Here is a 25,454-nt window from a genome sequence, read left to right on the forward strand (position 1 = left end):
GAAAACCCACATACACTCAGCCCTCCATGGAATGAGTTTGACACATGCCTTACTGTGCATGTTTTATTTGGAGAAGGTCACAGAAATTATCTTGTATTTTTGTTTATCTCGCTAGTAAAACTTTATTTGACCTTATCTGTGTACTCAGACTGACTTGTTTTGTACTGTATTTTCGTCAGAGTAGTCCATCCATTTTTCCCGAAAAATACCCAACTGTAGGTCTGCTAATTTGAAGTGAAAACTGTCAATAGTATAGATATCCAGAAAAGGATAACAGCTTAGTAAATCATTTGAAAACCATTCCAAAAGTAAAATAATGATGCCTATTTGCTAGATAAAGAATGCACAAATATTGTTTCTCGCACAAGTTTGTTGCCCACACAAACATCCCTTATTTACATATGATTTATATGTTTGGTTGTAGGCCCACCACTTTCAACAACATTTCTGAGTACTCTGTAGGTTTTCACACTTCCCGGGAAGTCTGACAAAAGGGAATGCTCAGGTGTGCTAACTGTGGCGTGGCGACTTCTCCTCAAAGTTGTAGCAGCTCAGCCATTGTTGGTGGTGGCACTTCAGGAGTCTCGGTTCATCTTATCTCAGGATCATTCTCCTTGGAAGCCCCAAGTGAGAGCCGCTCTTCTCAACATTGCTCTCGTTCTGCGATGGATGTGTAGTCCTATGCCGTTTTCAATGCGTAGACACAGTCTCATGTAGCTGAAAGACAATATTTGGTGAGTATTTTGTCTATACAGTTACAGAATTGTAGTGTTGATCTGTTGAAAATATAACAGCGATAATGTATTATATTGTAATGAGTTCTACTAATCAATATTTGGGGGTTTTACATCATACACATTTTTTCTCCAGAGAGTGGAGGAAGAAAAGCAAATCTCCATAGACTGAAGAAGGGAAAGCAAACTGCATACATGTGTATGTAGATCAGGAAGGACTCCAGCTCAGATGTAGACCTAGATAGACAACAAATCAGAAAACTCGTAATCTGGAATAAGCTTTTAGCATTTGACAACTATGGCTGCGTAAAATGCAGCCTATTACAGAATTGCCTTTGAAGATCCAACCTTTTTACGTGAGTAAAGTAAATGACGGATGAACAAATATAATGACAGATCTAAGAGAAACAGGTAATGTGTCTGTAAACTTTCCAAATGTCGACAAAAGAAAAAACCTAGACAAGGTGGGATCTTTTTGTGTCAGTTGAATCCATTGTGCGAGAAATGCAGGTGGAAACACATTTATGCACAAATATTGATATAACCATCATATAGAAGTAAACTTGGAGTCATATTCCACTGGGTGTCAATTCAACATTTATTCCACATTGGTTCAGCGTAACAATGATGTGTAAACAACAATGATTTAACCAGTGTGTGCTCAGTGGGATGTTGTGTGGTCCTCCCACTACAACTCAAGAAAACATGCAGTTTATTAGGCTACAGATGATAGAAGTTATGATGAACTTCACAGGGTGGTGAAAGTGCATGGTGATGAGCTTGATGCTCCTTTCCAATACATATCCAGGGTCTTATTCTGGCGACAAATATTGATGCTTGGCTGCGGTTTGACAAATAAAAATAATCTCTCACTATTTTGTCCATAATAATCTCAATATATCTGCGAGATGTTGGCTAGAGCGCATATGCCAAGACCAGAGACTGGCTCATAACACAACATTTATTTGTGACAAAACCATCAGTAGAGTTGAACATGCGATGGAAGCCCATTTAACTTGTATTTTCTATTCAGTACATGGGGAATTTAACCGTAATTTTTTTTTTTTTCTGTACACTACGTCATCATGCAAATACTTTTATCTGCAACAAGTCAATTTGACGGAAACACATCTCTGGTGGGAAAATGTGCATTTTGTTTTTATGTGGATTTTAGAATATTTGCATTAAATCTGTCACCAATTGGATAACAAACCTAGCTACCCACTCAGCACAGATGTCAATGTAATGTCTTTTCCATATTGGTTCAGAAACAACGTTGATTCAACCAGTGTGTTCCCAGTGGGTAGTCTCAGATTTCCAGGGTACATTCAGTTTAGGGTGAAGGGAGTTAGTCTTTTTTTTTCATCTTTGGAGAAGGAAGCTACCTGGCAGAATGTGGTGTGGTGGAGGCATTTGAAATGAAACATTTGAAATGTGGATGGAAATGGGGATTATGATCAGTGAGGCATTTTGGACTCCAACTGATGACAGCTGAATTCTATAAACACAACACTTCACAGAAGCAAGATTTATTCACTATTGGTTGCAAAAAGCACTGCGGATTCCTTGACTAGTAGTCCCAAGTGAGGAATTTAAATATTTACATACAAATTGTCGTCTAAAAAGTATCCAATACTCATCCTGATAAATAAGGTTGTGAAGTAGTTTACTCACCATGTGGTAGGTAGGCGCGGCTAACTTCAGACAGCACAATGAGGGAGTTATATTAACCTGAGCCGCGGTGCACCTGCCTATTGCCAATGACGTGACCTGGCAAAAGCACCGAGGATATATTATCTGGCCCGGGTTACCCCGGTGGCAGGAGTATGCTAATCACTTTTCACCACTAAGCAAACTCCTCCCACCGGGGTAACCCGGACCAGATAATAGAATCCTCTCATTGTTTTGACTGAACAGGAGATCGAGGGTGTGTGTTTAACTTAGTCAAAACAAGCAGGCTACTACAAGAATCACTGCAACAAAACAAGGAACATATGTTCTGTAGGACTGGCATCACAATGTACGGTAAGACGGTCTGCATGTCGGTTCTTTAGTTGCTGACTGATATGTGGGTTTGCGGTGTAGTTTCAGTTTGCATGTGCAATTCCGAACCTTGTTCAGTAGGCTGTCTACCTTCAAAGGTTGCCTGTTTTCTATGCTCGCCTCAGTTCAAGTTCAAAGCCGATTATGTCTACATGCTCGAATGCCAAAATTCAATACAGCATTAGCACTGCTTGTATCAATTGAAAAATAAGCCTACTTTTTATGGCAATCAGTATTTACATAACCTTTAAATTTGAGACATGCCTTTTAACTTTACTATTATAAAGCCTAATGTGTGGCTTCATGTAATATTTTGCTGTCAAATTACAGCTTCACCCAGGTATTCACAGAGCCATTTTCAGATGAATTTCAATGTAGACTTCATATTTAACCATTTTGGTTGCGTATCTTGCGTATGGAAAGTCCACGGACTTTGTCCTAGAAGGCTAAGTTGGCTAATTAAAGTTAATGTTCTTTGTGCAAACTTTAGCACTTGGGATAGGCCACTGTAGTAACTGTGGTAACCAGGTTACAGCACGGTATCCCTACTGCTGATAGAGGGATAATTAGAGAAGCTGTGAACTGGTTTGGTTGGTATGTCAGTACTAACTATTTTCATGTGCTTTTTTGGAGGAGGGGGGGTAGACATGCATTCTGGAACTCACGACTGCTTCTTCAACTAAACTTCAACCTGAACTAAGCCCATAAGATTGCCTTGTTAAAGCTACATTGCATGTGTAACAATGTGTGTACAGGTGTTTTTGGAGACCCCTCTGGCAATTAATGCAGTTTTTTTCGTTGTCTATTTGAACGCCGTTTTCCAGAAACCCCAGCCCTCGTTTGGCAGGGAGAGTGGATGCCGAGTTCGAATCAAAAGGTGCATGTGTGTACAGGTGTTGGTGAAGATGAATGTCCTGAATGGACAATAGTCCAAAAATGGAACAAAAAGAAAATAGCCTAAAATTGGAGTGGAGTATATGTTTATGTTGGATAATTAATCGTTTCTTGTTGGAATCTGTTTTGTTGAGTAAGAATGCATATGCAGGAGACTGGTTTGAGGTGTTGAATGGTGAAGTATGTGCTGGGAAAAGTGGAGTCTGTCAGAGTGACCAGGAGTGTGGTCTTATTCTGATTAATTTTATTTCTGAAGAGCAGAGGAAGATTGCAGTGGGCCTCAAAAGAATCCGGACAACAGAAGTATCGTGCTTTGAACTTCGGAGCAGAGCGCTCATCGAAGGAGTCATCTCAGGGGTGACGACTGATGTTCAGGTTGAATACCTGCAGAGAAATTCTGGTGTGGTTTGTGCCTGGCGTCTGACTCGCTGGGTGAATGGGGAAAAAGAAGAAATTCTGTTGGCCCTGATGTTTTCTTAGTATTTTTTTATATATAAAGTGAACCCGCCTGTGATGCTTGGTTGTGTAAAATACGCTGTAAGATTTTCGTTCCCAAACCATTGCCGTGTAAAGATTTGTAGGATTTGGCCAACTTTCATGTGTGTGCAGACGAACGGTATGTATGAGGACGATAGTGTTTCAATTGTGGTGGGGATCATGATCCCGAGTTCCTGGGGTGCCTTATAAGGGTGAAGGAGATTGAGTTAGCAAAAGTTTGAGCGGTCAATCTAATCTCATGTGGAGGCGATTTTAAAAGAGTTGAGAAAACAAATGATGCTAGTAAAGATATGGTAGTGGATGTACCACAGCCTGTAGTAAATGTTTGCTGCCAGTCAAAAGGTACACTGTGTGTTTAAAAATGTGGATTTCTATGGTGTTCATTGCCGGTGTCAAAGAAACGGGATATTATTTTGGCTGCGGCAGAAATGTTTTTGGGACTTCAGGAGTTTACGTTGGAAAACTTGCAAAGGGTACTGGTGCCGGAAGATGGCCCGCCCTCCCAGGCTCCCCTTGAGCCTGAGTAGGGATCAGATCTGTTTTTACTTTTAACAGAAAAGTCATTTGATTTTAGTTTATTTTTTGTAGTTTGTATGAATTTATCTCCACCCCGTCCCCACATCGGTGACAGCATGCACGCTAAATTCTGCGAATGCCAATATACCATGGATGAACCCCAGCTTCCAGAGTAGTCTCCTGTGCTCAAAAGTGCTGTCTGCGGGATGGAAAGATGGGTGAAATGGATGTCCTGTTTGATACCGACGGCATGCTGGGAGAAGATGAGAGCACAGAGAGTGAGAATGAGTGGTCTACAGTGGTGAAAAAGACAAGAAACGGGAAGTGTGGTGGAAAATATGAAATGTTTGCTGGCCAATTCCTTTGTCGTCTTGAGGAAAAACTGTGAAGCGTTGGAGGATAATGTGGCAATGGTCAGTCACAAGAAGTGGTCCTATTTACATTTTCCGTGAGTCTGTGGAGCAGAAAAAGCGTGTTTTATGCCTCAAAGATATCAGAATGGAATGTTTTCTGTTTTGATTTTTGAAGAAGGGCGTCTATCAAGGGGGTTATCTCTAGGGTGTTTTAATTATCATTGCAGGCTAAATTGCAAGAGCTGTCCTTTTGCAGAAAGGGGAGAACAGCTGGTTGCTTCCTGTCTGTCTGGAGTGATGTTTTACATCATGGAGAACCAGAGAGCTATCCTAGGGTCTCCAGACATCCCAGACCACAGACAATCTCGCTGGTGCGCCTGCCTGAATACCGCATGGAGACTCCTGCACCTTACAACACACAACTGTTACCATTTCACCACTGCACTATTCCATTAATTTAAGGACCAAATACTTTCCATGACTACACTGTACTTTATTCTTCATTTGGATCCCAATTATGAAAGATATTCCATTTGGTGGTATCTCTGTAAGTACTTTTATTTTTTTCTTTGTCTGGGTGATATCAGTTCAGTGCTTTACCAGTTCAGTAATTTTTAAGAATGCTTCCCTTACACTATGCTTTTGTTATTTCGATAAGGTTAGACACACTACCTTGTATTGTTGTTTATCTCCCTAATAAACACACATTTTATATATAGGGATGCACAATATATCGGTGATCATGTCGGAATCCACCGGAATATTTTCATGCGAATATTCTAAATTCCGCATGAAGAAAATATGTGCATTTTCCCACCAGGTTTTCCACCAAACTGACGTGTTGCCATAAAAATCAGTGCATGATGACATAGGGCACACAAATTGCTTAAGTTGTCAGCTTCCTGAATACCAATCTAAATTTTCAACCCTACCGATTAGTTTTGGTACAAAGACTGATGGGTTAAATAGCAAATGTGCCTATTCTGGTCTTGGCATGTACCTGCGAGCTGTTGGCCAGAGCGCACAAGTAAAGATCAACATGTCACCAAAATAAGACCCTCAATATTTATTGCAAAGGAGCATCAAGCTCATCACCATGCACTTTCACCACCCTGTGAAGTTCATCATGATTTATAGGGTGTCCAATCAAACACTCATCTTTTGCCCAATGGGTAAAATATTTTAATTGTGTAGATAATCCTCTAAGAGAGCCAATGGTCCAAAACTCATGTCTCTATCATTATCAGTTAAGTTATTATGGTGTCTACCTTTGTAGGATGGCCAAAATTATGGTGACTAAATCAATGGAGGGCCAGAGCAGGGGGAAAAAAGTAAAGTAAAAATTTAGATTTTTCTTCTTCTTTGATGTCAGCCAATCAGATCAGCTCTGAAAAAGCGCTGACTTGAAAAGAGCTGATGTGATTGGTCAAAAGGCCAATTAGTGGAATAAATATCAGAATTGGGATGCCTGTGTAATATGCAGCGTTTGATAGAATTACCTTTAATGACCATCCGTCTTAGATTTTCACGGTAAATATTCAGTTTTAGGATAAAAGGAGTTAGTCTCCTTTTCCAATAAAAAATAAAATACTATTAGGCAGTATGAAGAATGAATGTTTACAGTCATTCAATCTAATGAGCGGCAGGTAGTCTAGTGGTTAAGAGCAGTAACCGAGAGGTCGCTGGTTCATACTAGGTGAAAAATCTATTGATCGAATCTAATTTTGTCACATGCGCCAAATACATGGCTTACTTACAAGCCCTTAACCAACAATGCAGTTCAAGAAATAGAGTTAAGAAAATATTTAATAAATAAATGTAGGTAGATGATAAACAGTGAGTAGAAGCAGTGTAAAAACAAATGGGGGGGTCAATGTAAACAGTCCGGGTGGCCATTTGATTAATTGTTCAGCAGTCTTATGGCTTGTGGGTAGAAGCTGTTAAGGAGCCCTTGAGCAAGGCACTTAAACCTTAATTGCTATAGGGTTGTCGTCAATGGCAGATCCCTGGCCGTGACCCCACTCTCAAGAGGAGTGGGCTATGCAAAAAAAAAAAAAAATTTTTCAATTCATACATGCGTATAAAATACTGTATGTACACTTAAACTAGCAACATGCATGCCCCAGCTACCTTAGATCTGTCTTTTTCAGCCAGCTCTAGTTCCTTGCTTAAATTTTACGCTTGCGACTCTTTCATACACGTGCTTGTGCCTGTCGTTTTTTCCCTTTAACATTTACATTTACATTTAAGTCATTTAGCAGACGCTCTTATCCAGAGCGACTTACAAATTGGTGCATTCACCTTATGACATCCAGTGGAACAGCCACTTTACAATAGTGCATCTAAATCTTTTAGGGGGGTGAGAAGGATTACTTATCCTATCCTAGGTATTCCTTAAAGAGGTGGGGTTTCAGGTGTCTCTGGAAGGTGGTGATTGACTCCGCTGTCCTGGCGTCGTGAGGGAGTTTGTTCCACCATTGGGGGCCAGAGCAGCGAACAGTTTTGACTGGGCTGAGCGGGAACTGTACTTCCTCAGTGGTAGGGAGGCGAGCAGGCCAGAGGTGGATGAACGCAGTGCCCTTGTTTGGGTGTAGGGCCTGATCAGAGCCTGGAGGTACTGAGGTGCCGTTCCCCTCACAGCTCCGTAGGCAAGCACCATGGTCTTGTAGCGGATGTGAGCTTCAACTGGAAGCCAGTGGAGAGAGCGGAGGAGCGGGGTGACGTGAGAGAACTTGGGAAGGTTGAACACCAGACGGGCTGCGGCGTTCTGGATGAGTTGTAGGGGTTTAATGGCACAGGCAGGGAGCCCAGCCAACAGCGAGTTGCAGTAATCCAGACGGGAGATGACAAGTGCCTGGATTAGGACCTGCGCCGCTTCCTGTGTGAGGCAGGGTCGTACTCTGCGGATGTTGTAGAGCATGAACCTACAGGAACGGGCCACCGCCTTGATGTTAGTTGAGAACGACAGGGTGTTGTCCAGGATCACGCCAAGGTTCTTAGCGCTCTGGGAGGAGGACACAATGGAGTTGTCAACCGTGATGGCGAGATCATAGAACGGGCAGTCCTTCCCCGGGAGGAAGAGCAGCTCCGTCTTGCCGAGGTTCAGCTTGAGGTGGTGATCCGTCATCCACACTGATATGTCTGCCAGACATGCAGAGATGCGATTCGCCACCTGGTCATCAGAAGGGGGAAAGGAGAAGATTAATTGTGTGTCGTCTGCATAGCAATGATAGGAGAGACCATGTGAGGTTATGACAGAGCCAAGTGACTTGGTGTATAGCGAGAATAGGAGAGGGCCTAGAACAGAGCCCTGGGGGACACCAGTGGTGATAGCGCGTGGTGAGGAGACAGATTCTCGCCACGCCACCTGGTAGGAGCGACCTGTCAGGTAGGACGCAATCAAGCGTGGGCCGCGCCGGAGATGCCCAACTCGGAGAGGGTGGAGAGGAGGATCTGATGGTTCACAGTATCGAAGGCAGCCGATAGGTCTAGAAGGATGAGAGGAGAGAGAGTTAGCTTTAGCAGTGCGGAGCGCCTCCGTGATACAGAGAAGAGCAGTCTCAGTTGAATGACTAGTCTTGAAACCTGACTGATTTGGATCAAGAAGGTCATTCCGAGAGAGATAGCGGGAGAGCTGGCCAAGGACGGCACGTTCAAGAGTTTTGGAGAGAAAAGAAAGAAGGGATACTGGTCTGTAGTTGTTGACATCAGAGGGATCGAGTAGATGTTTGTAATGTTCTGTCAAACACACCCCGGTAATTGCTGAAATTGGGTCAATGTCTTTCATCAGGGAATCGTTTAATACAGTTTAAATGTTTACAAGTCATATGCGCTGAAATGAAAGCATCTTCCGAAAAATGACTTGTATTGTTTGATTTCACAAAAAAACTTCAAGTTTGTATAGATGTGTGTAATCTAAAGCGAAGCATGTTGATTTTTAATCCAAGGCCATCCTGCTATTGCCACAGAATGTGACAACAACAGTAATTAATGAGGCAGTGTAAACCGCGAGTGCAGGTAGGCCTAGACAGCACATTTTTGGTGGTTGCAAACCTTCTCCACCCATTTGTTAATATATGCAAATAGGCCCTTTATTTTAAACCAAAATATTTTGAATTCCCACCCAAGTCCTTCATACATTATTTGCCTGTGCAGTAAAATGTTTTAAAATCAAATTTTATTGGTCACATACACATGGTTAGCAGATTTTAATGTGAGTGTAGTGAAATGCTTGTGCTTCTAGTTCTGACCTTGCATTATCTAAAAAGTAATCTAACCATTTCAAAACAACTACACACAAGTGTAAAGGAATGAATATGTACATATAAATATATAGATGGCCGAGTGGCATAGGCAAGATTCAGTAGATGGTATAGAGTACAGTATATACATATGAGATGAGTAATGTAGGGTATGTAAACATTACATTTACATTTACATTTAAGTCATTTAGCAGACGCTCTTATCCAGAGCGACTTACAAATTGGTGCATACACCTTATGACAACCAGTGGAACAGCCACTTGCATCTAAATCTTGTTGAGGGGGGAGAAGGGGGGTGAGAAGGATTACTTACCCTTACTTACCCTATCCTAGGTATTCCTTGAAGAGGTGGGGTTTCAGGTGTCTCCGGAAGGTGGTGATTGACTCCGCTGTCCTGGCGTCGTGAGGGAGTTTGTTCCACCATTGGGGGCCAGAGCAGCGAACAGTTTTGACTGGGCTGAGCGGGAACTGTACTTCCTCAGTGGTAGGGAGGCGAGCAGGCCAGAGGTGGATGAACGCAGTGCCCTTGTTTGGGTGTAGGGCCTGATCAGAGCCTGGAGGTACTGAGGTGCCGTTCCCCTCACAGCTCCGTGGCGAGCACCATGGTCTTGTAGCGGATGCGAGCTTCAACTGGAAGCCAGTGGAGAGAGCGGAGGAGCGGGGTGACGTGAGAGAACTTGGGAAGGTTGAACACCAGACGGGCTGCGGCGTTCTGGATGAGTTGTAGGGGTTTAATGGCACAGGCAGGGAGCCCAGCCAACAGCGAGTTGCAGTAATCAAGACGGGAGATGACAAGTGCCTGGATTAGGACCTGCGCCGCTTCCTGTGTGAGGCAGGGTCGTACTCTGCGGATGTTGTAGAGCATGAACCTACAGGAACGGGACACCGCCTTGATGTTAGTTGAGAACGTCAGGGTGTTGTCCAGGATCACGCCAAGGTTCTTAGCGCTCTGGGAGGAGGACACAATGGAGTTGTCAACCGTGATGGCGAGATCATGGAACGGGCAGTCCTTCCCCGGGAGGAAGAGGAGCTCCGTCTTGCTGAGGTTCAGCTTGAGGTGGTGATCCGTCATCCACACTGATATGTCTGCCAGACATGCAGAGATGCGATTCGCCACCTGGTCATCAGAAGGGGGAAAGGAAGATTAATTGTGTGTCGTCTGCATAGCAATGATAGGAGAGACCATGTGAGGTTATGACAGAGCCAAGTGACTTGGTGTATAGCGAGAATAAGAGAGGGCCTAGAACAGAGCCCTGGGGGACACCAGTGGTGAGAGCGCGTGGTGAGGAGACAGATTCTCGCCACGCCACCTGGTAGGAGCGACCTGTCAGGTAGGACGCAATCCAAGCGTGGGCCGCGCCGGAGATGCCCAACTCGGAGAGGGTGGAGAGGAGGATCTGATGGTTCACAGTATCGAAGGCAGCCGATAGGTCTAGAAGGATGAGAGCAGAGGGAGAGAGAGTTAGCTTTAGCAGTGCGGAGCGCCTCCGTGATACAGAGAAGAGCAGTCTCAGTTGAATGACTAGTCTTGAAACCTGACTGATTTGGATCAAGAAGGTCATTCTGAGAGAGATAGCGGTAGAGCTGGCCAAGGACGGCACGCTCAAGAGTTTTGGAGAGAAAAGAGAGAAGGGATACTGGTCTGTAGTTGTTGACATCGGAGGGATCGAGTGTAGGTTTTTTCAGAAGGGGGTGCAACTCTCGCTCTCTTGAAGACGGGAGGGACGTAGCCAGCGGTCAGGGATGAGTTGATGAGCGAGGTGAGGTAAGGGAGAAGGTCTCCGGAAATGGTCTGGAGAAGAGAGGAGGGATAGGGTCAAGCGGGCAGGTTGTTGGGCGGCCGGCCGTCACAAGACGCGAGATTTCATCTGGAGAGAGAGGGAGAAAGAGGTCAGAGCATAGGGTAGGGCAGTGTGAGCAGAACCAGCGGTGTCGTTTGACTTAGCAAACGAGGATCGGATGTCATCGACCTTCTTTTCAAAATGGTTGACGAAGTCATCTGCAGAGAGGGAGGAGGGAGGGGGGATTCAGGAGGGAGGAGAAGGTGGCAAAGAGCTTCCTAGGGTTAGAGGCAGATGCTTGGAATTTAGAATGGTAGAAAGTGGCTTTAGCAGCAGAGACAGAGGAGGAAAATGTAGAGAGGAGGGAGTGAAAGGATGCCAGGTCCGCAGGGAGGCGAGTTTTCCTCCATTTCCGCTCGGCTGCCCGGAGCCCTGTTCTGTGAGCTCGCAATGAGTCGTCGAGCCACGGAGCGGGAGGGGAGGACCGAGCCGGCCTGGAGGATAGGGGACATAGGGAGTCAAAGGATGCAGTAAGGGAGGAGAGGAGGGTTGAGGAGGCAGAATCAGGAGATAGGTTGGAGAAAGTTTGAGCAGAGGGAAGAGAAGATAGGATGGAAGAGGAGAGAGTAGCGGGGAGAGAGAGCGAAGGTTGGGACGGCGCGATACCATCCGAGTAGGGGCAGTGTGGGAAGTGTTGGATGAGAGCGAGAGGGAAAAGGATACAAGGTAGTGGTCGGAGACTTGGAGGAGTTGCAATGAGGTTAGTGGAAGAACAGCATCTAGTAAAGATGAGGTCAAGCGTATTGCCTGCCTTGTGAGTAGGGGGAAGGTGAGAGGGTGAGGTCAAAAGAGGAGAGGAGTGGAAAGAAGGAGGCAGAGAGGAATGAGTCAAAGGTAGACGTGGGGAGGTTAAAGTCGCCCAGAACTGTGAGAGGTGAGCCGTCCTCAGGAAAGGAGCTGATCAAGGCATCAAGCTCATTGATGAACTCTCCGAGGGAACCTGGAGGCGATAAATGATAAGGATGTTAAGCTTGAAAGGGCTGGTAACTGTGACAGCATGGAATTCAAAGGAGGCAATAGACAGATGGGTAAGGGGAGAAAGAGAGAAAGACCACTTGGGAGAGATGAGGATCCCGGTGCCACCACCCCGCTGACCAGAAGCTCTCGGGGTGTGCGAGAACACGTGGGCGGACGAGGAGAGAGCAGTAGGAGTAGCAGTGTTATCTGTGGTGATCCATGTTTCCGTCAGTGCCAAGAAGTCAAGGGACTGGAGGGAGGCATAGGCTGAGATGAACTCTGCCTTGTTGGCCGCAGATTGGCAGTTCCAGAGGCTACCAGAGACCTGGAACTCCACGTGGAGGTCGTACGCGCTGGGACCACCAGGTTAGGGTGGTCGCGGCCACGCGGTGTGGAGCGTTTGTATGGTCTGTGCAGAGAGGAGAGAACAGGGATAGACAGACACATAGTTGACAGGCTACAGAAAAGGCTACGCTAATGCAAGGAAATTGGAATGACAAGCGGACTACACGTCTCGAATGTTCAGAAAGTTGCTTACGTAGCAAGAATCTTATTGACTAAAATGATTAAAATGATACAGTACTGCTAAAGTAGGCTAGCTGGCAGTAGCTGCGTTGTTGACACTACACTAATCAAGTCATATAATCAAGTTATATAAAGTGGCATTGTTTAAAGTGACACGCTTTATTATGCGTTGCGGAAGTTAGAGTAGCAATGATCCAGAATGTGTCGCGCATTCGATATGCTGATAATTTAGGGAGCCTTGTTTTCAGATTAGCTTTGTTAAAATCCCCAGCTACAAAAAATGCAACCTCAGGATATATGTTTTCCAGTTTAGTCCAATGAAGTTCTTTCAGGGCGGTCGAGGTATCTGCTTGGGGGTGATATACATGGCTGTGATTATAATCGAAGAGGATTCTGTTGGTAGATAATGCGGTCGGCATTTGATTGTAAGGAATTCTAGGTCAGGTGAACAAAATAACTTGAGTTCCTGTATGTTGTTATGATCACACCACAACTCGTTAATCATAAGGCATACACCCCCGCCCTTCTTCTTACCAGAGAGATGTTTGTTTCTGTCGGCGTGATGCATGAAGAAACCGGGTGTCTATACCGACTCTAACATATCCGGAGTGAGCCATGTTTCCATGAAGAAGAGAATGTTACAATCTCTGATGTCTCTCTGGAAGGTAAACCCTGCTCGAATTTCGTCTACCTTGTTCTCAAGAGACTAGACATTGGCAAGTAGTACACTCGGGCTCCTGACCAGAAGACCGCTCTGTCTGCCCCATCTGCGGCGTCGTTGTTTTGGGTTGCCTACTGGGAGCCGATCCATTGTCCTGGGTGGTGGTCCAAACCGAGGATCCGCTTCAGGAAAGTCGTATTCCTGGTCGTAATGTTGGTGAGTTGACGTTGCTCTTATATTCAATAGTTTTTTTCCGGCTGTATGTAATAAGACTTAAGATTTCCTGGGGTAGCAATGTAAGAAATAATACATAAAAAAACAAAATACTGCGTAGTTTCCTAAGAACGCGAAGCAAGGCGAACGTGAAGCGAGGCAACCATTATGTGCTATCATTCAGTCAATATCTGATAGATTTTCTGTTTCTAATTGTACATGTGTGAAATAGGACAAATGTAAGCACCTACCTAATATTGTTATTATGGAATGTTAGTTTTGTACTCGATACATGTGTACCATACCTTTTTTGAGCTTGCTCAAATATGGAATAACATAATCTGTGCAGTAGGCTAGAATTGGGATGGTATGTCCTCAATACTCAAAGTAAATCCTGGATAGTTCATTTTCCTAAACAGCTGAGCTACATAGATGCATATCATTATAAGAAGTCTACTTTGTTATTTGTTATATTATTCATCTTCTTGGCCAGCTAGGTGAAACAAAATTATGGAACAGACAAGGTAAAAAATACTTTGCTAAAAGTCTGTGCTTTTACTGATCTGATTCTGCTCCTATACTCGACAATGGTGGGGCTGGAAATGCAGGCATGCCAGGCATTGATGTAGATGTATTTATTTTATGACTGAAATTATATCTGAAAATATATTTTCAAGAGCTTGAACATCAAGTAATGAAGCCCAGTTCAGATTCAACTGCCGGCATGAGACCAGACGAGATCAAAGTTAGTTTTAGAATGTTGTGTTGTAGGCTACAACAGCTCAAGATGACGAGCAGTGTTGCCAATGATTTTTGTTGCACAAATGCGGTCCCCAATGTAGCATTTTCGCCCCCTCTCCCGCATCACAATCCCATCCCTTGTGTTTCTCTGCCGGTGTGTGCACCTGTGCTGTAAGGTGGTTAAATACTACAATAGAAACTCTCGGTGTCAACACTCCCCAAGATGTCGCTAGCCTCTTTTACCAATAAAAGTCACTGGAGGGGCCTGACACCTCCTTAAAAAATATAGTGACAAAGACGCAAAATTGGCAAAACTGAAGACAAGACTTTCAGTTGAGACAGTTTGTAGCAAAGGAGTGTCATGAAATACACACATTAGATAAATATTGAGATGCATCCAGCTGCAGACGCACAGCAGCCTGTGACTAAAACTAGCCTGTCATTAAAACCAATACTATCGCCATCTACTGGCTTTGGTTAATCCCTACCACATACATGTGAACTCCTTTTTTTTTTCCTAGAATCCTTTCCTCACTCCCTTTCCTAACTTCCTTTCCTCTCGACTGGCTGTGGTTAATCACTACCACATACAGGTAACTGCCAAAATAAAGGGATAAAAAGTATATTGAAAGCAGGTGCTTCCACACAGGTGTGGTTTTGGAGTTAATTAAGCAATTAACATTCCATCGTGCTATCATCATGCATAAAAATGCCCCTTTGACCATTATTTTGGTTACCAAGACTAGAAGAAGAGATTTCAGGAGCTGATTGTGAACTACAAGTGGAACCAGGCTGGACACTCCCCTATCCTATCAGGGACCCCAGCCACCCAAACCATGCCTGGTTCTCCCCGCTTCAATCGCTTAGACGTAGGCAGTACAGGAGCATCATGGCAAAAACTGAAAGCGTGGCCAATAGTTTCTATCCTCAGACCATCAGGCTGCTGAATAGCCCACACTAGTCAGCTACCCCCTCCCCCCTCCTGCTACTTCCCCAATGGACATTATTTTATTTCAGTTAGTCCTGAATGTTGGAGCTCGAATACTACCATTTTCACACTGTACCTTGCAATCACACCTGCAACCCTGTACATGTGACTATTAAACAAGGGGTCTCAAAGGAGCATAGGGAATTTAAAGGGTATGTGTCTCAGTCATCAGATTTCAACCCAATTGAATGCTTATGGGAGATTCTGCAGTGCCACCACCATCAACAAAACACGAAATTATGGAATTTCTTGTGGAAGGTTGGGGTTGGATCCCTCCAATAGAGTTTCATACACTTGTAGAATCTATGCCAAGGCGCATTGGAGCTGTTATGGCGGCTCGTGGTGGCTCAACGCCCTTTTTAAGCCACTTTGTTGGTGTTTCATCAATTGTATTATTTTACCTGTTACATGTGAACTTATCCTTTCCTTCTTCCTTTCCTCTACTGGCCATGGTTAATCCTATGAATGGAGGAAAATATGTTGGAAAAGGGAGCTAGGTAAGGAGTCTAGGAAATGAAAGGGATCTAGGAAAGGATGAAAGGATTAAAGGAAAGTGAGTGTGGAAAGGAGCTAGGAAAGGAGACGATGGAAAGGGATTTACGGGATGGAGGAGAGAAAAGGAAAGAAGGAAAAGAAAGTGTGCTAAGAAAGGAAAATAGGAAAGGTAAGGAGATGGGAAATTAAGCTAGTAAAGGAGGAGATTGAAGGAGGAAAATAAAGCAGGAAAGGGAGCAAGGCATGGAATCTAGGAAATAAAAGGAGGAGTTCACATGTATGTGGTAGGGATTAACCACTGCCAGTAGATGGTGATGTATTGGTTTTAGAGACAAACTGGTTTTAGTCACAGGCCGCTGCGGGGATGGATACTATTGTAAATATCAGCAAGCTAGACTAGATATGTGCAGCAAAAAAGCTAGCTATCGCTCTGCTTGGCTAGCTGCTTGACTGAACACAGAATGTTTGTGCACTGTTTGATTGGCTAAATGGATCCTTCTTGTCGTAAGATTTCGGCTAAAGATTTTAATCTTGGAAACTCCAACCAAAGACATCATGTTCTAAAACTACACTGCTCAGATTAAACAAACTCTTGCGTCATGTCTCAATTTACATATCTGAACTGGGCTTTATAATCATGGCTAGTCAATTCCGTGCCCGTAGACTAGTGTGAAGAAAAGTAGCTAGCTAGAGCTAACCAATATCAACATGACTTTCAGACCAGACTTCAGAAATATAACAGGTCAAGTAACGTTATACACAAGTTGGCTAGTAACAACCATCTTGTGAAGCCACATTTTATAATCAAATTAAACAAACCAAGTCAGTCAGCTAACAACCTAGCCACAATAGCTAACATTATCAAGCTAGCTAATACGAACTAATGGATGCGTGTCTTGAAAACAATAATAAAAACAAGTAATCTAAAATAGAGCCCGAGCATGAATATTTAGAATTAAATATAAAAACCGACATTTAACTTTATATCTAGAAATATATTATATCTAGTTAGCAATATTGTACCTTTTCAGCAGAAAATATGCAAACTGTCGTTTTTGAATCCCTTCAATCAAATGTATTTATAAAGCCCTATTTACTTCAGCCGATGTCACAAAATGCTGTACAGAAACCCAGCCGAAAACCCCAAACAGCAAGCAATGCAGTTGTAGAAGCATGGTGGCTAGGGAAAACTCCCTAGAAAGGCAGGAACCTAGGAAGAAACCTCGAGAGGGACCATGCTCTGAGGGGTGGCCAGTTCTCTTCTGGCTGTGCCGGGTGGAGAATATAACAGTACATGGCTAAGATGTTCATAGATGACCAGGAGGGTCTAATAATAATAATTAATAATCACAGTGGTTGTGGAGGGTGCAACAGGTCAGCACCTCGGGAGTAAATGTCAGTTGGCTTTTCATAGCCGAGCATTCGGTTAGAGACAGCAGGTGCGGTAGAGAGAAAGTGTGAATGCAGATCCGAGGTTTACTCTCGTCTTGGCCTGTGCTTTATTGCTTTCCGTTTTCGCCTGTCTGCTCTCCAAAGTTCTCTGTTTCTTTGGCGTATATAGAGGAGTAGCTGCTGCTGGGTTAGGTCGTTGGCCCCTCACGTCTGCCATGTATGTAAGATGGCTATCTCTGCTCGCCAAGTCTAGACATGGGCTCAGCTTGCTAGCTATCATACCCCTACCAGTTAGAATATCCCTAAGCTACGGAAACACGTCACTCATTATCCACAGCACAGAATATGTTGGGAAAATCTGACCCGACAGGGAAAATTGTTGTCAGGCAGGCTAGAGGCGTAATATTATTACTTTTGCTTCACATTGGATGAAAACTAGCGACTTACTGGAGCAGAAAAAAGTTACAAAATGCCGCTTTAAGAAATGTGCAGCAATGTCATGCAGGAACTTTGCCATGGGGCTGCTGAGTGATAAAGATCTAGTGGTCAACATTCTTGCCAGTCCAGATCAGAAACAGGTTTGCTCATTTGCTTAGTTTCTTTTCCTGTTTTGGTTAATGACAAAATAGGCTTATTATGCTTTATTCTTAGTCACAGGGTCTTGAAGCGGACACACGCAGAGAGCTCAGTGGGCTGGACATGACCAAGTAGTCTTTTTGCTTTTTCAGTATGAGTTATTTAATGATTACGGAATCACACACTGACTTGACAAATGTCTTCTCTCTAATAGGGTTGATGGAGCCAGACTTGGATTAAACTAAGTACTGTGACACAACATCTGTAAAGAAGAGAGGAGGAGAGACGTCAAGAGCAGAAACATCTGTAAATCTCTTAAGAGTTCCCTAATCTGCATATTCATACCACGGGAACCACAGACTGTTTTTGGTTTGACATCTTGTGACTGTCATTGACACAACAGACCAAACTCCTCATAATGGAATCTCTCTCACAACAAGAGTCCATTCTAGATTGTCAGATCTCACAACAAGACTCCATGTTAGAATGTCAGATCTGTTTCAACTATTACAGTTTGTGGCATAGGCCCAAGCTCCTGGACTGCCAGCACACCTGCTGCTCAGTGTGCTTGACCCAGATGAGGATGAGCCAGAGTGAGCTGCGCTGCCCCTGGTGTCGCTGTGTCACCACTTTGCCCCCAGGGGTCTCTGTCTCCCAACTCCTAGATGACCCGGACACTATGGCCATCATCTCTGTCCCATACACACCTGTCTTCATACGGCTGCCGTGTAACGCCTACCTTCCAGTAGAACACCATGAGAGGGCTACAGGGATGGAGGAGGAACATGGAATGAGGGAAGGGGAGGAAGGTAGTTGTAAGAGCGCATTTGGAACCAGGTTCTGCTTAGTGGCTGTTGTGGGATTTGTCCTACTCTTACTTGTGTACATTATACTGCACAGCATGACCTGCAACTCAGAACGGTTCACCATGATATCCTGTGGCTGAAAGACTTGATGATGATAATAATAAGCTATTTGGGATCTTTATATCTCACTCCCCAAAATTACAGGACATTGTCACAATGCCAACATTCAGGCTATTTCTTAACCACGAATAGTACTGCCATACTGAAATGGTTGCCATACTTTGTATTTCAAATGTGTTCAGATATATTGAATCTTTATTTATTTTTTTCAAATAATTTCTCATGTCTTTGTGCAATAGACAGTTAAAAAATTAAACAAATCACCATTATGCTTCTCTGTTGTGATTCACCCAGAAAAGCACAAATCAAATGTTATTGTCACATACACATTTAGCAGATGTTATTGCGGGTGTAGCGAAAGGCTTACTTGTGTTAATTCATATGAAAAACATAAAACTGACCCATTTTTAGTGGTCTGTGATTTGTATTTCTTCAAGTCTTCCTTTTCACCTACAGATGATGCTATTTGACTTTTTTAGTGACATTTTAATCTTTAGGTCCCACACAATCAAGACTCTAAATTAATATTTTTAAGATGGAAGAACTGTCAGAAAAGCAAAAACATTTTTGCCCATCAAGACCTGAATCCAGACCGCTGTCAATACAGGGTTTAATCTAATCATTTCATCACTGGTAAGTCAAGTCTGATCGATTTTCAAGTTTATTTTGACTGTTTTGCTAACCATGTGTTAGCCAAAATTAGCTAGGCTGGATAGCTTGTAGTCTAGTCACAAGCATGTGTCGCTTGGGTTTCATGTTTTGGGGAAGCACTTTTTTTTTTTTTACCATTAAAAATGCCCCTTTTCTAACATGCCTCTAGCATTGCAGTTGCCGACTAATGTAAGCCTACTATTCCTAATGTGATGAATAGATTGGATAGTGATGATTTATGCTATTAATAAGCACATAGTGGCATTGGCTATATCAGAGACGTTTCTTTCCGTTGCACTGAAAAATATGTCTTTTGTCAAACATTTAATGCAATTATACTACACTTTATAGGACTGGGGAGTAGCAGAATCTTTTTTTAATAATACTCTACTGACATTGATAACAGATCAATAAAAACGACCTCGTCTTGAAAGAAACCATGTAATCTAGGCCGCTTTTGTCAAATGAATGTAGACGGTTTAGCTAAAATGCAACAACTTTTTTTTCCCAACCTTAACCTAATTCTCCAAACCTGCTGTGTAAATTCTCCTAATCTGCCATGAAATGTCAAATATTACATTAATTTGACCACAGCTGGATCCCTTGAAAAGGGGAGATGCAAATTGTACAATATGACATCCATATAAAAAATTTAATCACTTTATTTGTCACGTGCCGAATACAACAGGTTGCCTTACAGTGAAATGCTTACTTACAAGCCCTTAACCAACAATGCAGTATTTAAGAAAAATAAGTGTTAAAGTATTAACTAAACACGTTTAAAAAAAAAAAATATATATATATACATATACTGTATGTGTGTATATGAAAGAGCAACAATAAAATAACAGGCTATATACAGGGGCTACCGGTACAGAGTCAATGTGCGGGGGCACAGGTTAGTCAAGGTAATATGTACATGTAGGTAGAGGTAAAGTGACTATGCATGGATAATAAACAGAGTAGCAGCATTGTAAAAATGGGAGGGGGGCAATGCAAATAGTTTCTGTAGCCATTTGATTAGCTGTTCAGGAGTCTTATGGCTTGGGTGTAGAAGCTGTTAAGAAGTCTTTTGGACATCAATTTGGCAATCCGGTACTGCTTGCCATGCGGTAGCAGAGAGAACAGTCTATGACTAGGGTGGCTGGAGTCTTTGGCAATTTTTAGTGCATTCCTCTGACACCGCCTGGTATAGAGGTCCTGGATGGCAGGAAGCTTGGTCCCAGTGATATACTGGGCCGTAGCACTACCCTCTGTAGTGCCTTGGGGTCGGAGGCCAAGCAGTTGCCATACCAGGCAGTGATGCAACCAGTCAGGATGCTCTCTGGTGCAGCTGTAGAACTTTTTGAGGATCTGAGGACCCATGCCAAACCTTTTCAGTCTACTGACTGTCTTGGTGTGTTTGGACCATGATCGTTTGTTGGTGACGTGGACACCAAGGAACTTAACTCTCAACCTGCTCCACTACAGCCCGGTTGATGAGAATGAGGGTGTGCTCGGGCCTCCTTTTCCTGTAATTCACAATCATCTCCATTGTCTTGATCACGTTGAGGGAGAGGTTGTTATCCTGGCACCACACTACCAGGTCTCTGACCTCCCTATAGGCTGTCTCATCGTTGTCCGTGATTAGGCCTACCACTGTTGTGCCATCGCAAACTTAATGATGGCGTTGTAGTTGTGCTTGGCCATGCAGTCATGGGTGAACAGGGAGTACAGGAGGCGAATGAGCACACATTCCCGAGGGGCCCCCGTGTTGAGGATCAGCGTGGCAGATGTGTTGTTACCTACCCTCACCACCTGGAGTGGCCCATCAGGAATTCCAGGATTCTATTAAGAAGGAATGTGTTCAGTCCCATGGTCCTTAGCTTAGTGATGACCTTTTGAGGGCACTATGGTGTTGAATGCTGAGCTGTAGTCAATGCACAGCATTATCACGTACAGTAGGTGTTCTTTTTGTCCAAGTGGAAAGGGCAGTGTGGAGTGCAATAGAGATTGCATCATATGTGGATCTGTTGGGTTGGTATACAAATTGGAGTGGGTCTAGGGTTTCCGTGATAATGGTGTTTATGTGAGCCATGACCAGCCTTTCAAAGCACTTCATGGCTACAGATGTGAGTGCTACGGGTCGGTAGTAATTTAGGCAGGTTACCTTGGTGTTCTTGGGCACAGGGACTATGGTGGTCTGCTTGAAACATGTTGGTATTACAGACTCGGTCAGGGACAGGTTGAAAATGTCAGTGAAGACACTTGCCAGTTGGTCAGTGCATGCTCGGAGTACACCTGCTGGTAATCCATCAGGCCCTGTGGCCTTGTGAATGTTGACCTGTTTTAAAGGTTTTACTCACATCGGCTATGGAGAGCGTGATCACACAGTCATCTGGAACAGCTGATGCTCTCATGCATGCTTCAGTGTCGATTGCCTCAAGCGAGCATAGAAGTTACTTCGCTCTTCTGGCAGGGTTGTGTCACTGCGCAGCTCGAGGCTGTGCTTCCCTTTATAGACTAATAGTTTGCAAGCCCTGCCACATCTGACGAGCGTCGGCGCTGGTGTAGTACGATTCAATCTTAGTCCTGTATTGACATTTTGCCTGTTTGATGGTTTTGTCGGAGGGCATAGCGGGATTGCTTATAAGCGTCCAGGTTAGAGTCCCGCTCCTTGAAGCGGAAGCTCTACCCTTTTAGCTCAGTGCGGTTGTTGCCTGTATTCCATGGCTTCTGGTTGGGGTATGTACATACGGTCAATGTGGGGACAACGTCATCGATGCACTTATTGATGAAGCCAGTGACTGATGTAGTGTACTCCTCAATGCCATCGGAAGAATCCCAGAATATATTCCAGTCCGTGTGCTAGCAAAACAGTCCTGTAGCTTAGCATCTGTGTCAATTGACCACTTCTGTATATCCTGGAGGAAATTATTTTCCCACAAAACTCCAATGGTAATAACCCAATGATAATTTGATAAGTTTATTCGTAAGAGGAGGGAAAATGTATGGCCATTACAGCATATGACAAAAGCCACAATGGGATATGACAACCTAATTTGTTGACTTGGTTGTTCCAGTCCAACAATAAATGATATCCATATGACATTAAAACACCCATTAAAAAAACCAAATACTTAAGAGCCCTGATTGTATATGTGACCTGAATAAGTGATTTTCTAACATCAGGTGTGCTTCTCATTTGTTTATGTACTGTAGGTTTACCAGCTGACCTCTATCAGGACACCCATGTCAACTGGATTCCCACTGTGAAGAGGAGCAACATCAGTTTCTCCTTCATCTTGATAATTTTCCAAATATGAAAGGAGTGTCGTGGAACTTTCCTCTATTTACCAAATCATGAGCGCAAACCACAACACAAGTCAGAGTTAGTTATCAAAAGTCCATCTTTAATTATATGAGCTCTATCACAACCCTGTGACTCTCAGATCAATTCAGTGTCTATCAATGAATTCTCTGAGAGCCCCCTCTACATTGCAACTGAGATCCTTTAATAGCAAAGAACACGCATAGTCAGACAGCATAGACATAATATATCGTTCAGCTTTGTCTCCTTACTCAAACCCAGAACTATAAACCAATCCTCCATATCAACAGGCATATATCAAATTGTCATTTAGATACAACCAATTCTAAATACAACCAATCCTGGACAAGCTCACGGGGAGCATAGAATGATTCCAGACACTGCCATCCTCCTCTCCCCGATGGGAAAAGTAGGGAGAGACTGGCACACAGACACAGTGGGGCAAAAGATATGTTTACACATGATGACACCTTGACCTCTCCCCTCTCTGCGGCCCATGCAACTTAGTCTTGACATAGAACAGATACTGCAACCCTGCCACAATATTATACATAAATAACATTCTTGATGAGAAGTAACTTAAAAACATATGATGAATATAAAACATCTTACCTATGTTACCAACCAAATCTGATTATTCCCCAACAGGAGACATCCCTCAGTTATCTGAGATGGTTGTCATATGCTGTGCTTTGGACAATCTGAATGATTCTGTTGTGTCAGATATGTAGAGGGCACCTTCACCTTGTCGTCATGACTAAACTGCCCCCTCAAAGTGTGTGTGTGTAATTTGGAACTTGTAAAAGACTATCGTTTGTATTGTAAACATGCTGTACTTAAATAATATATTGTTGTGTGGGTGAAATGAAAGTATTTTGCTATCTCTTCTTTGCCTAGCCCCATTGAATAAAAAGCATTTCTTATAGCCCAACTATTGTCTTTATTTTACAATTTAAACAATTACATGGTCTATGCTTATTGTTGTGGTAGTCTTAGGCAAACAATCTTCATTATCACAGTGGCACCGCCAACTGCCACTCAGACCTTCTGGGAGAAAAGTATCTGGCATTGAACTTGGTGGTAGTAGTTGTATGTTTGAAGAGAAGGATCCCATCATTTCTTGCTTTGACATTTCACCACCTAGATTACAAGGGTTGGATTTGCACTAAACAATTTCATGTCAGCACAAGGCATGTACCAAATCTAGTATTATGATTAGCCTCATACATTATCTACTGGTATTGTTTTTATATTGAGAACATATATCTGAAAAATGTGCGAGTTAACCTATTCTCTACTTCAGATGCAAAATGTCAAGTGGTGCATTGCAAATTCCCATAAGGTTAATGCCATCGTACTGTAGGGCAGTGGTTCCCAACTCCGGTCCCCTAGTACCCCCAACAGTACCATTTATTGTAGCCCCGGACGAACACCTGATTTAACTTGTCAACTAATCATCAGGATCTCTGAGTTGACTCCGGTGTGTTTGTCCGGGGCTACAACAAAAATGTGTGCTGGGGGGTACCATTGTTGAAGGCCTATGGTTGAATTGGTGTTGAATGCCATTATCATCTGTGAAATGGGTTCACATCGCTGATTTCCTGAAAATTGTGACAATCAAAACAAATTGGAGAGCTTTTGACTGAACAAAAAGTTATGTTAATTTGTAAATGCAACACAAAAACAGACAAATTAGAGACAGATTCCCTTCCCCTCTTTATTGCAGGATTGTGATCTGTGATTAATCAGCACCAACACTAGTTAATCTTGAATAATAGTTCAGGTTAAACACAACTTCAAAGAATCAACATAATAATTTCAAAGTGTACGAGTACGCGAACTAATATGTAGAGGTTAGACATTTTAGTAACAAGTAGGCTATTACTACTAAAGCATAATTTCAGGGGAACAAAAAAAATGTCAATACCAGGTGGCCAACCTCACTCCACTGATCCATGATCTACTGGGTGAGCAGACATCTGTTCCAGCCCAGCAATAGCACACTTGATTATTAACTAATTAGGTTTGATACATTGAATCAGGAGTGTTAATGCTGGTCTGGAACAGAATCGTGCACACCCAGCAGGGTTGGCCTGCTCCAGTTGTAATAGGTTTATACATTTGTGTGTGACTTTTAAACTGTATTTTTTTGTTTACATATAATCTCTTGGGAAAGTCATTGGGACCTCTTCATCTGCAGACACAGGACAGGCTGCATTATACTACAATTAGACGGCCCTGAATATTATGTTGCTATATATCTCTGTCTTCAGTTTTTCTCACCTAGGGACAGGAACTGGAGAATATTTTCATAATGTCCTCCCACAAACGTACATGCTCTATCCTGAGGAGCCTACTCTCCCTTCTCTGACAGCTGGAACTTCTCTGACAGCGAATATTACATGAGCAGCTAATTTGAGTTCGTTTCTGCAGCAAGCGAGCTAAAAATACATTGTTTTTGATCATTTCAAAATATATTTACTTACTAGCAAGATGGTGCCGACAGAGATGGTCGCCTCGCTTCACGTCCGTAGGACATTATGCAGTAATTTGTTTGTTTCTCTGTTTCATGGAAACATGGTTCACTCGGGATATGTTGTCAGAGCCATCGGGTTTCTTAATGCATCGCGCCGACAGAAACTAACATCTCTCTGGTAAGAAGGGCGAGAGTGTATGCCTCATGATTAACGACTCATGGTGTAAGCATAACAACTTACAGGTACTCAAGTACTTTTTTTCACCTGACCTAGAAATCCTTACAATCACATGCCGACTGCATTATCTTCCAAGAAATGTCTCTTTGATTATAGTCACAGCCGTGTATATCCCTCCCCAAGCATATACCTCGACTGCCCTGAAAGAACTTCACTGGACTATA

General features: G+C 43.2%; 1 protein-coding gene, 1 long non-coding RNA gene and 1 pseudogene across 8 annotated transcripts; 1 reads left to right on the forward strand and 2 right to left on the reverse strand.

The window, feature by feature from the left end:
- Positions 1-567: 567 nt before the first annotated feature.
- LOC118394678 (uncharacterized) lies at positions 568-2,534 on the reverse strand. The gene is made up of 3 exons (XR_004827790.2): positions 2,409-2,534; positions 930-971; positions 568-717 (listed from the first exon to the last, which is right to left on the reverse strand). It is a non-coding gene; the product is annotated as an uncharacterized LOC118394678 (long non-coding RNA).
- Positions 601-23,501, forward strand: LOC118394676 (E3 ubiquitin-protein ligase RNF152-like). Of its 7 annotated transcripts, XR_008065209.1 has the most exons (4): positions 3,623-3,654; positions 13,161-13,500; positions 17,904-19,248; positions 22,468-23,501. XR_008065209.1 is itself a non-coding variant. In XM_035788124.2 (3 exons), exons 2-3 carry the CDS (start codon positions 18,108-18,110, stop codon positions 22,569-22,571), a joined length of 495 nt encoding a protein of 164 aa, XP_035644017.1. In that variant the 5' UTR covers positions 2,598-2,759; positions 17,904-18,107; the 3' UTR covers positions 22,572-23,501. The 7 variants fall into 7 exon arrangements, 1 of the variants encoding a protein (XP_035644017.1); XR_008065206.1 differs by lacking the exons at positions 3,623-3,654; positions 13,161-13,500 and adding an exon at positions 601-734; XM_035788124.2 differs by lacking the exons at positions 3,623-3,654; positions 13,161-13,500 and adding an exon at positions 2,598-2,759 and having other exon boundaries at positions 17,904-18,498.
- On the reverse strand, positions 9,625-15,677 carry LOC127907461 (uncharacterized; annotated as a pseudogene).
- Positions 23,502-25,454: the final 1,953 nt, after the last annotated feature.

This window comes from Oncorhynchus keta, chromosome 15 (assembly GCF_023373465.1).
Source record: "Oncorhynchus keta strain PuntledgeMale-10-30-2019 chromosome 15, Oket_V2, whole genome shotgun sequence".
Taxonomy (NCBI): Eukaryota; Metazoa; Chordata; class Actinopteri; order Salmoniformes; family Salmonidae; genus Oncorhynchus; species Oncorhynchus keta.

Coding starts and splice junctions, on each gene's coding strand:
- LOC118394676 (XM_035788124.2), top strand. CDS start 18,108: ATGGAATCTCTCTCACAACAAGAGTCCATTCTAGATTGTCAGATCTCA. Junction 18,499..22,467: donor AATGAGGGAAGGGGAGGAAG/GTAGTTGTAAGA, acceptor TATGTACTGTAG/GTTTACCAGCTGACCTCTAT.